This window comes from Piliocolobus tephrosceles, chromosome 5 (genome assembly GCF_002776525.5).
Source record: "Piliocolobus tephrosceles isolate RC106 chromosome 5, ASM277652v3, whole genome shotgun sequence".
Classification (NCBI taxonomy): domain Eukaryota; kingdom Metazoa; phylum Chordata; class Mammalia; order Primates; family Cercopithecidae; genus Piliocolobus; species Piliocolobus tephrosceles.
The window spans coordinates 16624722-16639637 of NC_045438.1; the positions used below are offsets into that span (position 1 = coordinate 16624722).

Genomic DNA, 14916 nt, shown 5'->3' on the forward strand with positions numbered 1-14916 from the left:
TTTCCTATAGCAGAAAGAATCCCAACACGTACACACAAACACATACGCACCACTGTATTTTGCCTAGCACCTCTCTTTTCAGGAGGGTGTGCTTTTAGTGAGTGTGCATTTGCGTTGTTGACGCAAAGACTCCGAGGGCCAGGGAAGCTCCTGGGGGAGCCTGCGGGTTGGCACTCAGGGCTCCTGGCTCAGTAACCTGAAGCCATCACTGCAGCACCACGGGCTCCCTACACACTATCTGAAACTTTAAAATTACAGAATGGACTCCGAGTTAGTAAATCATAACACTTAACATTTTATATTGTCTTGTGCTGTCTGGTGGAAAATGGGTAAAGCAAACAACACACGTTAATTCAATGTAAATTTGGTGTTTTCTAGGCAAACAAGGCCTGGAGTGTTTTCAAATGACCTTTTGTGAAATGTCTATTATCTTCCCCACAAATGAGAGCAAGTGATATACGTGAAAGATATTTTAAAAACTCTGTATTCAATTATTCACACCAAATGATATCCATTAAAATTATGAACATTTCTAAATATATTTCATGTATCATACATATATATATATTTTATGTGTATAATTACATATCAACAAAAGAATTCTTGCTGTTTTAACCATGTAAGTAAAACAAAGATTTTGCAATATAACACCCATATATGCATATATACTGGCTGTTTGAATTATGAATTTATTTACAACTTGCCTAGATTATAATAAATGATTACTGTTCTATTATACAAACATAACAGTGTTTTTTAAATACAAAGACTGCAAATGAATACATGAAAAAATTACACACATGTACAATATTTATAATTTATAAATGCAAAGTTAAGACCTCTTTAAATTATTGCACTTGCGCATTTTACAAAGATTTTTGTCATACATATAAAATCATTTTTTAAAATTTACTAACTTATCAACTATGATAAAGTTAGATACCGTTAACTTGAAATTCTTTCTCCTTCCAATAGAGAGCCTATTAAAATTCTGGACACAGGTTCATTGACTCTACAAGTCAGTTCTTTATGAGCATTGTAATTTTGACAGCATATAACCTGTATTACTCTCCAGTAGTTTTTGGTCAGCAAGATTATCAACAGCAAACTCTCAGATGCCTTAGCTACATATGGATCTAGGATCTCTTTTGTTCATATGTTCATGTAAAGAAAGCCATCTTGTCTTCTCAGGAAGAATGAAGATGCTGCATTTGTACAAATTTTGGTAACTATTTCACAGTGTGTTGGGCAAGCATGTAATTTCAAATAGGTAGGGGCATTGTATAGAAACACCTTTTCTGGGTAAATCTATTACACTCTCAACTTGCACACGAAATGAGCACATAGCATATACACCATACGACAGATCATATGGAAAATAATATTCCTATATATCACTTATATAGGCTATTGGAGATACAGCATAGGACTGGGTATTAAGGTGAATAAAGAAAAAGACAAAGGCTATAACGCCCATGATATAATATTTCAGTTGGGCTAGAGTATTAAATACACTTTTAGAGCTTAACTTACAAGCGAAACAAAACCCTTCTACTTAAACTTCTGCAAATACACAGTACCTCAAAGACATCAGAGGAAAACGGAAATGTGTAAACTGACTTCCCTACTTAGTAAGCCCTGGATTCAGCTGTAAGTTTCCACCTTGGTCCTGAGGTGACACTATCCTTTGCCTCACAGGGCCACACCTGGCTCTGCGTGCCACTGATTCCTTTTCTCCCACTTGCAGGAAAGGGCAGGTGGGCTCTCTACGGCTTTGCAAGCCCTGCTCTCCATTGCTGGGTTGAGAAGAGAAACATCAAGTGAGGACAGCATTGCTTCTTTGGATGTTAAATGTATTTCTTGGGTAGCATTAATATCTTTCTCTTTGTTCTATCTTCTTAATTTAGAACCAGCACACCGTTGACACATTTTAAACTTTTCTTGCTATTTTTATCATATAAAATGCATCCAATGCTTCAGACAACCAAAATATTCCGTTGGAAAAAAGACAAAAAAGTGTGCACTGCGTTGGATATTACTAATTTAAACAATATAAATGGTTAAAGAAGCCAGCAAAATGTGTATTGGCTAAATACTTATGCACATGTCAAGATCTCACGGCCATGCGCTGAAAGCATGGGGTAACTGTAACAGATGACATACTTGGCTGATCTACATTTTACATCATTTAAAAATCAGCTCAATACTTGCAATAGAAGAGATCACTATAGTGACTAAATGAATAGAGTCTTTAAAGAATTAAATCCTAAATAAAATCTGCAAAGTGTCAAAAGCAAACATATGTTTGAAATATGTAAAGACAGAAGTGATTTTAAAAATCATGCTTAGGTACCTGAAACCCCAAAAAATCATATCATAACCAATGTCACAGTTCTCTGAAGTTCTTGCCGAAAAGACTGAATCTGAACAGTTCGCTTATAGTCACCAGGGTATATGTCAATGAAGTCAAATAAAGGACAGAAATCTGATGAGGAGAGGATAATCCTATTCATTCAACTTGATAAAATGAACTGTGAGTTGCTGTAAATATTTTCAATTATAGTTAAGCAAGAAAAGCAAAATAATAAATACATGAATGAAGAAGTAAAATTGCAGTATTTAAAATAAAGGCACAGGCCAAGGCAGGTGAATAATTTAGTCCTATTAAAGCTCAAACCTTAATTTTGAGTTAAAAGACAAGAAACACAATACCCAAACCTAAACCTATTAAAAAAACCCAGGTATCTAAGGATTTACGCATCTATTTATATCCTGTACAAACATGTCTCATATACACAAACATACCAATAAAGAAAAATTAACTGAGATTTTACAAAATGAAAAAAATCTAAAAAGCATGCCAAGAAAGAGGAAACCTATATTGAACAAATGTAGTTTCCAATTAGTTGTTTTTGTTGCGGTGAGAACGAGTCACCTGGGGCACCACTAGAAACATCTGTACCTTCCTTTTCCATTGAAGAGTCAGGAATGGGAACGATTGTGTCTAATATTTTGGTGTTTTTTGCAAGATGTGTTTTTCATACACCTCTTAGAGAGAAGTACAGCTGGGAAATGGACTAGAGTCTCTGCCCTATTAATAGGGCAATTTTTCAGAATTCGTCTCCACATCCATTGTATTTCCTTTGACCCTTTTCTAATTAATTCACATTGCCTGAATTCAATATTTCATGGTATTGGCAGGCATTTATGTTGCCAAAGACACTTTTAACTAAAAAACACATTCACTGTGTCCAAAAAGATAATGGAATAATTGCATATGACCATAAAACTTGTCTATTATAAACCAACATAACCAATATAAGTGTCTGCAAATTGAATATCCTACATATGCTCACAGCTGGTTACTAAATTTATACTGGATGGAAAATTTGGCACAATACACAACACGACCTTAATAGGAACTCATCAAAGCTGTTGTTAGTAAAAACCATCTCTTGGCTTCTGGTGTCACATTGTTCTTTTAAGAAAAGGTCTGGGAAAAAGACAAGAAACAGAACCCAAAAGTCTGTCTCCTAAAACATCTGACAAAATACAAAAATACTCCTAACTGCGTGTTTTCCAAAACAAATTATTAACTAAATATCACTGCATCCCGAGTCCTTTTATTTTAGGTAAATCTGTGATTACTAAGTAAATCTGACACATGGTAAAAGCAGTATTGACAGTTTATATCAGAATACAGTCTTTTGTTCATGCTGTGCTTCTATGATGACAATATTTCACAAGAAATTAACTAACCAGTAAATCCAATCACATTCCTTTGGGAAACTGTTCTAAATAGAGATTACATAATACACTTGACCATAATAAATTAAGAGAAATTTCTGTAATAACCTAAAAATGTAAATGTAGCCATGAGATTCCTACTGCCATAATTATTTTCTATATTAAAAAACAGAATTCATACATTTTAAAAAAATTCTTGTAATTAAACAATAATCTTACATAATATATCCCTTCCTGAAATTCAGTCTCCAAGTTAAATTAGATAACTAAATTAACTTTTGTGACTAAAGTTGTATTTGGTAGAATCCAGCTTCATAAATTTGTATGCAGAAAAATATGTATCTTGTTCAAATGCAGTTATATGAATACACTAACACAAAAATGACACTTTCTGGTCAACTGTCAAGTAATATGCATTTTCCGTCAAGAAAAATCATTGTTCTTAAAGAACGGGAGAATGGGGTTGATTTATATTTTTTCCTACATGTTTGCTTCTCTCTTCCTCTTTCCTTCTGTCTCTCGTGCGTGTATGTGTATGTATCATATATACACATATGTATATGTATGTTTACATACATGAGTGTGCATCCTATATACATCTATGTGTGTTCTACATATATTACATCCATCCATATATATATGTGTGTGTGTATATATCTAGCCACAGTGGTATTTCTATCTCTTTCGTTATTACCTTTTACCTCATAGTGTATAATGAAAATAGCAAATGGAGCTCCACGTAGGGAAGATGGCAACTTTCAGAAGCCCACAAGAAAACTGAACATATAGTGTTAATTTTAAAATAAGAACAGTGCTTATGTAGAGCCAACTCTGCCACAACATAAATAAACCATGTTGTAGAAGCCTCTGATTTAATTTTGCACAAACCAGGCTCATATGAACAAAATGCCTATGGTACTAAATATGTAGAAGCATATTTTTCCATTTTATTAAAATTGATATTCCAGTTTCCTGCCACATGAAAAGTGAATATGTTGTTATGATTGGCCTGTCACTTCCTGAGTGAGTATCTGTCTAATTCAGGTTTGGAGATTACTGTGCCATTGTGCTGAAAATCTTTAAAGTATTAATATGCACCAGAAGTGACTGCTTTACAATCTTTGTAGGAAGAGGTGCAGAGTATTACTTTTGTATTTTTGAAAACACTTACATTGTATAGTAATACTAGTCAACCAAAATGCTGTATAGTAGAAACCATTGAAACCCACAGGCTTCTATGGAGTGATTTGATCTGTGAGACGAGTAAAGAGAACAGAAAGAAGGTCCAACATCATGGTACTACTTTCTGCTTCTGTTTCTGTGTTATGGACAGAAAGCTCATGAAATATGACCGTGCAGCATGTGGAAAGAGATAAATGAGAGGTGACTGCAGCAGGTCAGAGTAAAATTACAAAGGACACATTTTATGGTTTGATGTTTAAAAGAGAAATGTATGGTACTTTAATTAAACAATGTTTAGAATAAATCTTTCATTGTGAATGAGTCTAAAATTCTGCAACGACACAAAGTGACACTATAAAGGAATCATTATGAAAAATGCACCCTTTATGTCCATAAGACTTGTCCATTCAAAAAATCATGATGCCTTGCTTTTATTTTGTTCTTTACGCAAAGGGTTCAGTAAAACTGCCAAGACAACAACAAAAACAATTTTAAAAACTGACATCTTCTGAATTGCTACTTGAAGTTCTGAGATTTATTGTAAGGTATACCTCATCTCTTCTCAAAAGGACAGGAAGTCTACGTGTTTCAGTGTTAAATTTATTCATCTCAGCCCTTTAGTTTTAACTTAAAGACTTATGTTTAGTCTAACTAAATTCATGAAGCTCTGAAATAAGAGTCTGACTTTTTGCCATCATTTCTTACTCTGTAACCTCAATGACATCTGTCCTGAGGCTGTGGACTACAACTCAAGTTAATTACAAGTAGGTCGTACGTGAACATTCACCATTCACAATAGTAATGTGTAAAAATTCCTATTTATAACCAACAACATCAAAGCAACATTGATGTTAAAGCCCAAGTACAATACCATAATAGTACCATGTTAAACCCTTATTAGAAAGATACAATGGAAAAGTACCCCTTCTGAAGAATTTTTGTCCACTTCCTTTAAGGCCTCAGCAATATTAGCCTATTAGAAAAGGCTGGTTTGCAAGTCAAATGGAGTCACTTGGCCAGCTGATTTCTGAACACAGGGGTGGTCCTGGTTACTCAGTGTCTACGATGCCTCACAGAAGAGACTGGCAGGAAGTCCTCTGCTTGACTTATTTACTTGATGTTACCTTCCTGAAGAGGTTTGCACCCCAGTTACCAGGTATAGATTCCCCTCGCCCCCACCCCCCAAAAAAGGAAAAAAATGTCAAAGAAGCAAGATGAGGATCTGTAGGTGGGACAGCGTGTCGGGGTGACCAGTGCTCAATCTTCAGATGCAGCTGCCTTCTGAGCCACGGATGGGGATGAAATCCAGGTTGCAGTCTCCTCTCCTCGAATCACCTTCTCCCACTGATTGAGATTATCCCTAGGGATAAAAGATGCAGTTTCAGGGGAAGCTGAATAAAGGATTTCTGGACTTTGTCTTGAAAACTAACCAAACAGTCCTGTGGCATAGCTCTGCACAACGGCATTGTGTGGGGCCCTCCGACACGGTTACCAGCATGACGTGGCCAGGCAGGCTCCTGTGATGGCTGCTCAGGAAAGAGATTCAGAGGCACCAGAGGGTCGGGGCACCTTGGTCCACCCGCTCTGGACCGCGAACGCAGCAGAAATGCTAGGGCTCAGCATACGTCCTTTCTTAGAAAGGATTAACTTGAACAGGGAAAGAGCTCTAGGTTTTACTACTGAGGAATATGCAGGATCACGGAAAGGAGGAGGTCCCAGAGCAGTAGGAACACTCGGTGACAACAGGGATCTTCCTACTGAGAAGTGTCGACAGAGCGTCTCCCAGGAGGCCTAAACCTCACCATCTTGCACTTGCTCTTACTCTGAGCAGTGTGTCACATGTACAAAATCATCCTAAGTTACACCTGGCACAAACTTCTGAAATTTTCTTGTTGTAGTAAAACCGTGTTAGTGCTCTGGTAAGTCCTCACCTGAGGCAGTCTCATTTCTCGAGTCCTCTAATCTTTCTCTCTCAGTGTCTGTAATTCAAGTGTCACAGGCATCGTAATCTTCTCTCACTGTGTGATCACAACCACTGCAAAACCATCATCTTACTCCCCACAGTTACCCCGGCAGAGCTCTTAGCCAAACTGCTGCAAAACCATCTTCCTCTACACGGCTACCCCGGAAGAACTCTTGGCCACATTCCTGTGTAAAGTCACACGGCAATCTTGGCATTGGGAAATACAAAACTCCTACAAGACACAGTTTTATGATTCTCTCCAATTTCTTTTAGCAAACATTCTAAGACACATTCAGACAGACAAAACCCTAAAATATAACTGAAAAGTGTGGCCCTTTTAACTTTTGTAACATATCATGAGGTATTATTTTTCTAGACCCTAGAGACTTCCGATATATTGGAAAAAGCCATAAACTAATTTTGGTATGTTTCCTTGAACACTGAGGATACATCATAAACTTTTTAAGCGTTAATAAGATTAAAATGGCCTTTAAGAGGTTATGTGGTCCAGCCAAGTATACTGAAGCATGAATGAGGCAGAGCTGCCCACACAGTGGGCACTGTGTTCTCAGAGTTCCACAAGGAAGGCACCTCCACAGCTCCCTACAGTGCTGGGCACACGCAGTCAGCACTCATGCCCTGGCTTCCAAGTACCTGGCATAAAACACACAGGATTTCTGGACAGGAAAGGACTTTTGAAGATTGCTTAGTATTTATTTAAACAACAGCTTTGAATTTACATTGATATTCCACTTTCTAATTTTGCATAAACTTTTATAACCTAATTCCCTCAAGAATGATCTGGCCTCACACTCCATAGTGCCCGTTAGGACTCAGGCTTTTGTAATAAGGTAAGATTTTAATAAACTAACCAGGGAGTAAGGTCAATTAAGGCTCAGCAAAACAAGGTGGGACGCTACGTTTGTCTCCACAGGAGCAGGGAGGAAGGAGAAACCATCTCTTAAACACTATATATACAAATTTTTAAATATTGCCTATTGGTCTTGTTTTCCTTGAAAAAAAGTAGAAAAAAAATTTGAACAGCAGAAGGTAAGAGTATATTAAGTTTCTGGTTTTGTGTAAAACTCTCTGGCCTGTGTCTGTCCTCCGTCCTCCCACAGGGCGTCCACTCAACCCACCCCAGGCAGAGCTATGGCTAAGTAGTTAAAACATGGCCCAGAGCCGTGAAAAGACTCACACGCACAGCTGCTGGCTATAACCCTTTGACTTCCTCAGAGGGAATTTATAAAGTAAAATGAAAATCTTTAAAAATACCCAAGGTTCTTAACTGAGTTCACTCTTTAAAAAGGATAAGAAAGGAATAGGGAGAAATATGAATCTAGAAGAGATAATGATGCTTAAATATCTTGTTGGAAGGAGAAAAAGACTTAAAGACGAAGCGGTTATCCAAAATTTAAGGTCCCCTTCTTCCATTTAAACAACAAACTGTGTGATCTCATCAGTCTCTTCCTGCTCAGGCATCCTCAATAGACACCATTGCCTTGTCTTTTTTAAAAACAGCATTGGGCAGGTCCTCTGCAAAGTAACAATAATAATAAAAACTTCTTCCTCCTTTTTGGTGTATGAAGGACTTGATATGAATAGACTCTCTTCACATATACATAGCGTACTACTTAGGGACATATTGTGGCTGTACGAGTAATGAGAGCCAGGGGCCCCTCTTGCAGGACCGACTCCACGTGTCACTTAGCAGAATGAGGCAGCCTGGTCAAGGGCTTTCTATCCCAGGCCTGAGGACCCCCAGGGACAAGGTCCCCTCAGCACAGATGCAGCTCTCATAAGGCTTGAAACCAAGCTGGTCCTGCAAGAACCACACACACGCCTGTTCTGAAAGAAACACCGGGTACCCCACCCAGACTGAACGTGGGCGTAAGAAAGCAGGAAGGGTCTCCCACACCGAGACAGAGACTCTCCCAGTCACTGGGTCATCTGGGCCCTGACTGTCTGGCTCCAGCCCCCAGCCTGTTCCCACCGTCCCTCTCTTCAGTGTGCGGCCAGAAGAAGCTGCCCGAACACCCAAGGTGCCTGAGGCTCGTCCTTCAGGAGAATTGAACCAAAGGGGAGAAGTGGCGCCCCTGGGGAAGCCAGGCAAGGAGGCCTCGAGCCCCTGAGCACGACGACTCGATACCTAGACAGATGCACAGACCGCAACACACGAGCCAAGTAAAAAAATCCTACACAGATCTCAGTGTTTTTAGAAACAATATTGTTACAGCTTGAACCATAGTACATACCTGCATGCTTTAAGGAGAGGCTCCGTGGGAGGGAGGATCTGGGTAAGGGTTGTGTAGCAGGGAATGGCTACGGCATTGTAGAACCCAAGCTGCCTCCGTGCGAAACCACGGACAAGAAACAAAAGTGCATATTAGCAATTCTAGTGATACTTATATTTCTTCAGTGAATGTTCTGTTTCTGAGGCCTCATTATAAAATTACATGTTCTAGTTTTGCTGTATGTGATATTTGGGTTCCGTGACTACTATTATAGACTGTATTTTAAAATGCATTAAAATGGACTCTAGAAATAAAACATATGAAGATTCAAAACATATTACAAAGGTTAATACCTACTGAAATCTAAGACCCAAGTACATTAAATGATATTCCGCTAATAGATCAGTCAGTTGATCATTCAAGTACGGTGTTATCTCCAGTCACCTTTAGCGCTTTCCTGCAGACACTTCAACGTAAAGCCTGTGATTCTTCCACACATACAGCTCTTCCCGGCCTCGTGCTCAGGTTTGCAGCAGTACTTTCTGCCTGTCTGCTACTCTTGGCTTTGGTGCCCTGTGTGGTGGCCCAATATTTTCCTCATCCTCCCAGCCCTCTTATTTAAACTAAAATAAATGTCATTGGTTTTATCATAGCTCTTCCCATTTACTGTTCTTTCAATAGATCACATTTCAAAGTTTAAAAATCTGTCGTACTTTAAACAATACACAAAGAATATTTTATTAGGAATTCTGGGTCACTGTGCAAGTCAGACTGGCCTACTAAAGGCCAGATGTAAAAGATATGTGACTACTAGCCAGATAACACAGCTTGTCCAGACATAAGTCACCGGCCAAGTGGCTGCATCATGTACAGGATAAATAGCTCTCTAGATGAGGTGACCCCAAATCACAGCTTACCAATTTCTCTAAGTACTGAGCTTCAGTGATATGCACTGAAGCATACAGGAAGATCAAATTTATGTGGTTCCTTTTTGCTTTCTCCTGTTACAGAGTCTATCGTCATAGTACTCTTACTAGAATAGCGTCTGCGTTATTTCCATTTTTAACTTTATGGCTCATGCTGAGACTTTCTTATTCTAATATTTAGCAGATGTCACGGGGCAGAAGGTCCCAGAAAAGATACTAATTACCAGAAATTAGAGTATTTCATTATTATGGCAAATAATAATTTCACAGTCATCAACTATTTAGAAGCGATATGGTTGGTAGAATATTAATTGATCATAGAACTTTTTTCTTTAAACCTTTATTAGGCTGTAAATGAAAATCAAACTATTCTAAAACAAACTATTATCTTAATTAAAAACACAACAGCAAAACCATATGCTGACAGCATGAATGAGAAATTCCAAGCTATGCCATGCCTTCTGTTGGGATGACAGTTAACTACTGGGAAAGAAAAACCTTTAGATCCCTATCTTAAATAATACAAGAAGACACATTCCAAACAAGTTAATCAATCAAATGCAAAGTAATAAAGAAGAAACTAAAGAAAATATAGGCAAATAGATTTACTCTCAAGGTGGAAAAGAACTTCTCAAACACATTACGAAAAGCAGACACCGAACAGGAATGACTGACAGCTGTGACTCCATATATGGGAAAATTCCATGAACAGTGGCAAAATGCGACAAAAACTGCAAAATACACCCGCAGCAAACATGATAGGTATTCAGGATCTGTTTCAAATCCAGAGGGAAAAGTGACCACGCCATCAGAAAACCTAGCCAGGGGCATGAATGGAGGCGATGGCCATTCGTTCAGCCTCTTTGTCGTGCTGGTGCCCCCTGTGAGCTGTGGACTTGCCTAAATTGTATATAAATCAATTTTAAATAAAGTAGGGAAATTTGAGAAGTTATCAAAAACCACCATCCTGTGGATTTTCTGAAACATTTTCTAAACTTATGTGTATCATAATTATTTGCCCACAACTAACTTCCTTGTTATGCCATTAGAAGATTACTTAACGAAAACCATACTCTCAGAAATACATTACACTACACATACATGCATGCAAAACTAGCAAGGCACAGACCTCTCAAAACACTGGAAAACAAACATAAATTATGTAGTATGACCTGAAAAGAGGATAATTCATGTCAATTTATGTTGAAACAAAACACAAAATGCACTAAAGTACTAAGCATTATTTGTCAGAGAAAATGAACCTGAATCAAAATCTATAATGTAACTCTCCAAAAATATATTTGTTTAGCCAATGACAAAATATTTTCTGCTTGTTAAAAATAAAACAATTCAAAATCTTCCACCCCCTCTATTTCAAGTCAGAAAAGAAAGCCTATTTACAGCAATGGCAGCTGAAGAAAGGAGTCATGGCAAAGGTAGTATGAATTCTTTCAATCCACAGAGATTTCCTAACCTTGGTCTTACTGTCCCCAAACTCCATCTAAATGGAGAAGGTTTCACGTGGTCCTGGCTTCTGTCCCCGGAGCACTAAGTCTTTTCAGTTCACAAGGCAGCCAGGCCTTCAGGATTCCTCACTGTGGCTTTTAGCCTTGCGACCAAAATCAGTGGTTGGAGTTGGCCATCAAACCCAGATTAAGAGTATAAACTCTTTTAGCATCTACTTTCCTGAGTGTCTTAGGAAGTGAAGGCTCATTTGAGTAGGTGATTATTCAGTGTAAACAGCTGTTCTTTTTCTAGTTCTCAATCCTGTAAGATAAATTTCTCAAGTTTCCATATTAATCACCAGATCTGCCTGCAATAACCCATTCCCTTAACATATTACACGATGACATATGCTTTCCATTCATGTATGATTTTATGCCCATCTTAAATTATTTGACTTCAGCAATTACAATTTACTTTAATAATTCATACCTGGCCTTGGGGGACTTCATCCTTCTTGTCTCTGTCCATCATAGGAATAGGCTGTATTCCCAATTTCTTCATTTCATCACCCTAAGATGAATAGGGGGAAAATCATGCTTTCTCAAATTTCAAATTGTTATACAATTTTGATATTATTGAAATATTCCCTTTATTCATTAATTTTCTTCAAAACAAATAATGTTTGTTGTTGTTAACTCAAGAAAAAACAATCCAAATAATGAAAAACTTCATGTATCATTATTTTGTACTTCATCTTGATTTTCTCCACTACTGAATTACCAGAACCCCAGGCATCATTACTGGTTTCATTTTGCAGAAGTTAGTAAATAAATGTTATAATAAGAGGAGATACAGTAAACAGTGAGGAGAAATGACAGTAACAAGATATGTAATAACCTCCAGGCCCTTCTCTCTTTCAAATGATCTTCCAAGTGCATGGAACTCAGTGACATTTGGCTTTCCAGAGGAATATTTACAGAGGAAGAATAAACAACAACAGTCTGCTAAAATGTGCTAGTGAAGACGCAGTACAACAAACTACATATCTCATTTAATTTACAATTATAGGAATAGTTACTAAAGATTCACTATGTTAGTTACTAAAGATTCACTTACAGTTACAGGTAATAGTTACTAAAGATTCACTATGTTAGTTACTAAAGATTCACTTACAGTTACAGGTAATAGTTACTAAAGATTCACTATGATGCAGGCACTGAGCTAAGTAATTTATAAATATTACTTCATTTAATCCTCATGAAGTACTCTAGGATACATTGTTCCCATTTTAAAGATTTTAGAAATTATCTTGCTTTTTATTTATTTGTTAAAGTTAACACTTGTTACAATCTTCTTTCTGAAGATTTCCTAATATTTTTCCTAACTTCCCACTCTTCCCTCATATTCTTTATTATTTTAGTAACGTTAGTCATGTTTTTAGAAATCAGAAGTACAGCCTAGAAACTTCCCAGACTTGCTAAAATAGGGTCTACAAACAAATTACTATAACCATAATTGAGTATTTTTATGTACAGGACCAAAGCACGTGTCCTGACAAAGCAAAGCCACTTCAAACATAGCTGCAGTTCCATTGTTACCACTTTACGTTTAAAATCAGTGGTCTCAAACTTTTTGCTTCTCTATTCAAAGTGAGTGAGACATACTAAGTCCCTTGCTCTCAAAGACTTGACAAGTCCAACAAGGAAACAGCTTTTTAAACAAACAATGATTGGAATGTGTCCTCAAAACAAAAATGCTAAAAAGGGAAAGAACCCAGTGCTACGGACCATGCCTGTAATGGAGGGCGGAGCCAATCTGAGGCTTTCACAGAATGCAGAGGGCAGGAGCGTGCCCCAGGCAGAGACTGCAGGGAACAAAGACCTAAATGGCAGCCAGGGGCTGAGACAGGGAATATGCCTGCACAGCAGTGGGTAGCGGGCCAGCCACGTGGGGCTCTCCACACGGAGGTCATGATTTTGGTCTGTATTACAACAAGGGGATCAGAAGCACGGTACGGATGGAATCCAAATTATCATCATCCCTATCTCATAAACTGGCCTGAGGTTTTAAATACCAAGTGCCAAAGCAGAATTTTAATCTCAAGCAACCTGGCACCAAAGACCACATTATTAATTATTTCTGCACAAATTCTAAAAGGTAATGGCAAGGAATTCAGTTAGAAAGTTGCAGTACTCAAGGCATGAGTTGGTGATGATCTGAAGAGGGGAATGATCGTGAGGATGGAGAGAAGAGACAGGACTTTATAGATACTGAGATCAACTGTCAGGACTTGGTGAATGTATTCCTGCTTCTTCCTGTGGACTAGTGAGGTTGGTGAAAGGCTTCAACCTGCGTGCACCTAAGAGCACGCAGAGAGCTGAATCATTATCTGTGGACTGAATAACCAGGGAATAATAGAAAGGAAAAACATCTCCATTACAAATTGGTCACATTTTGGCATTAAATTCTCCAGCTTTTAATCTTGCACCTTCCTTTTGCTTTAAGTTGTCATTTTATGACTGCACGTTTTCTACATTCATCTAGAATACAGAAATCACATTACAGTCTATGGTTATGCCTTTCTCATAGCAATCCTGTACCTACACAAAACGTGCATTTTTAGTATGAGATAAAAAGATATTCCACAAACAGTGCAAGGTTTTCGCTCCTGCTGGCATAGTTGCAGTGATGGCTTCATGAATTTTTCTTTTTTTGCAGTGATCCTTACACGGGATTCATTTATGTTAAAACGTCAGCAACCACAGCTGCAGACTTCAATCTAGGGAACCTATCAAGCGACTCAACTTTTTCTGGTCATGTCATGACTTTTCTCTGCTTCTTGGGAGCACTTCCAGCATCCTAGTGTAACTCTGTATAGGTGCTATGATGTTATGGAGGACTTACGGTATTGCACTAAACACAATGAAAAACATGCACCCCGTCTCTACTAAAAATACAAAAAATCAGCCGGGCATGGTGGCGGGTGCCTGTAGTCCCAGCTACTTGGGAGGCTGAGGCAGGAGAATGGTGTGAATCCGGGAGGCGGAGCCTGCAGTGAGCCGAGATCGTGCCACTGCACTCCAGCCTGGGCGACTGAGCAAGACTCCGTTTCAAAAAGAAAAAAAAAAAAAGGAAAAAAAGAAAAACATGCAAGAACCACCAGAGATCACTTTTTACTGTGATACACAATTTACTGGAGAGACAAACTCCTCAGAGATGATTAGCATCAGAGTGTTTTAAACACAGCATTTTAAGTGGATACTCGTAACACTTGAGCTCACCATAATAGCAAAAGGAGGTTGCTGCAAAATTATTACAGTACTGCCGTATGTATGCACTACAGTTAACTTTACAGTTATGATTTAACACGGCATCTGTTTACATTTCTCTCCACAGTCTCTAAGTGTGTATATAAGTT

The 14916-nt window shown here is 38.1% G+C and overlaps 1 protein-coding gene across 12 annotated transcripts in view; it reads right to left on the reverse strand.

The window, feature by feature from the left end:
- Positions 1-468: 468 nt before the first annotated feature.
- The window catches only part of PDE10A (phosphodiesterase 10A), a 333920-nt gene continuing 319472 nt past the window's right edge, over positions 469-14916 (reverse strand). For 11 of the 12 annotated variants that reach the window (XM_023223598.2, XM_023223597.2, XM_023223602.1 and 8 more), the window contains 3 exons: positions 11988-12068; positions 9148-9236; positions 469-6289 (listed from right to left, as the gene is read on the reverse strand). In XM_023223598.2, the coding sequence (XP_023079366.1) occupies positions 6187-6289; positions 9148-9236; positions 11988-12068 (273 nt within the window). In that variant the 3' untranslated portion in view covers positions 469-6186. The remainder of the gene's footprint in view (positions 6290-9147; positions 9237-11987; positions 12069-14916) is intronic. The other variant, XM_023223608.1, reaches the window with a different exon arrangement.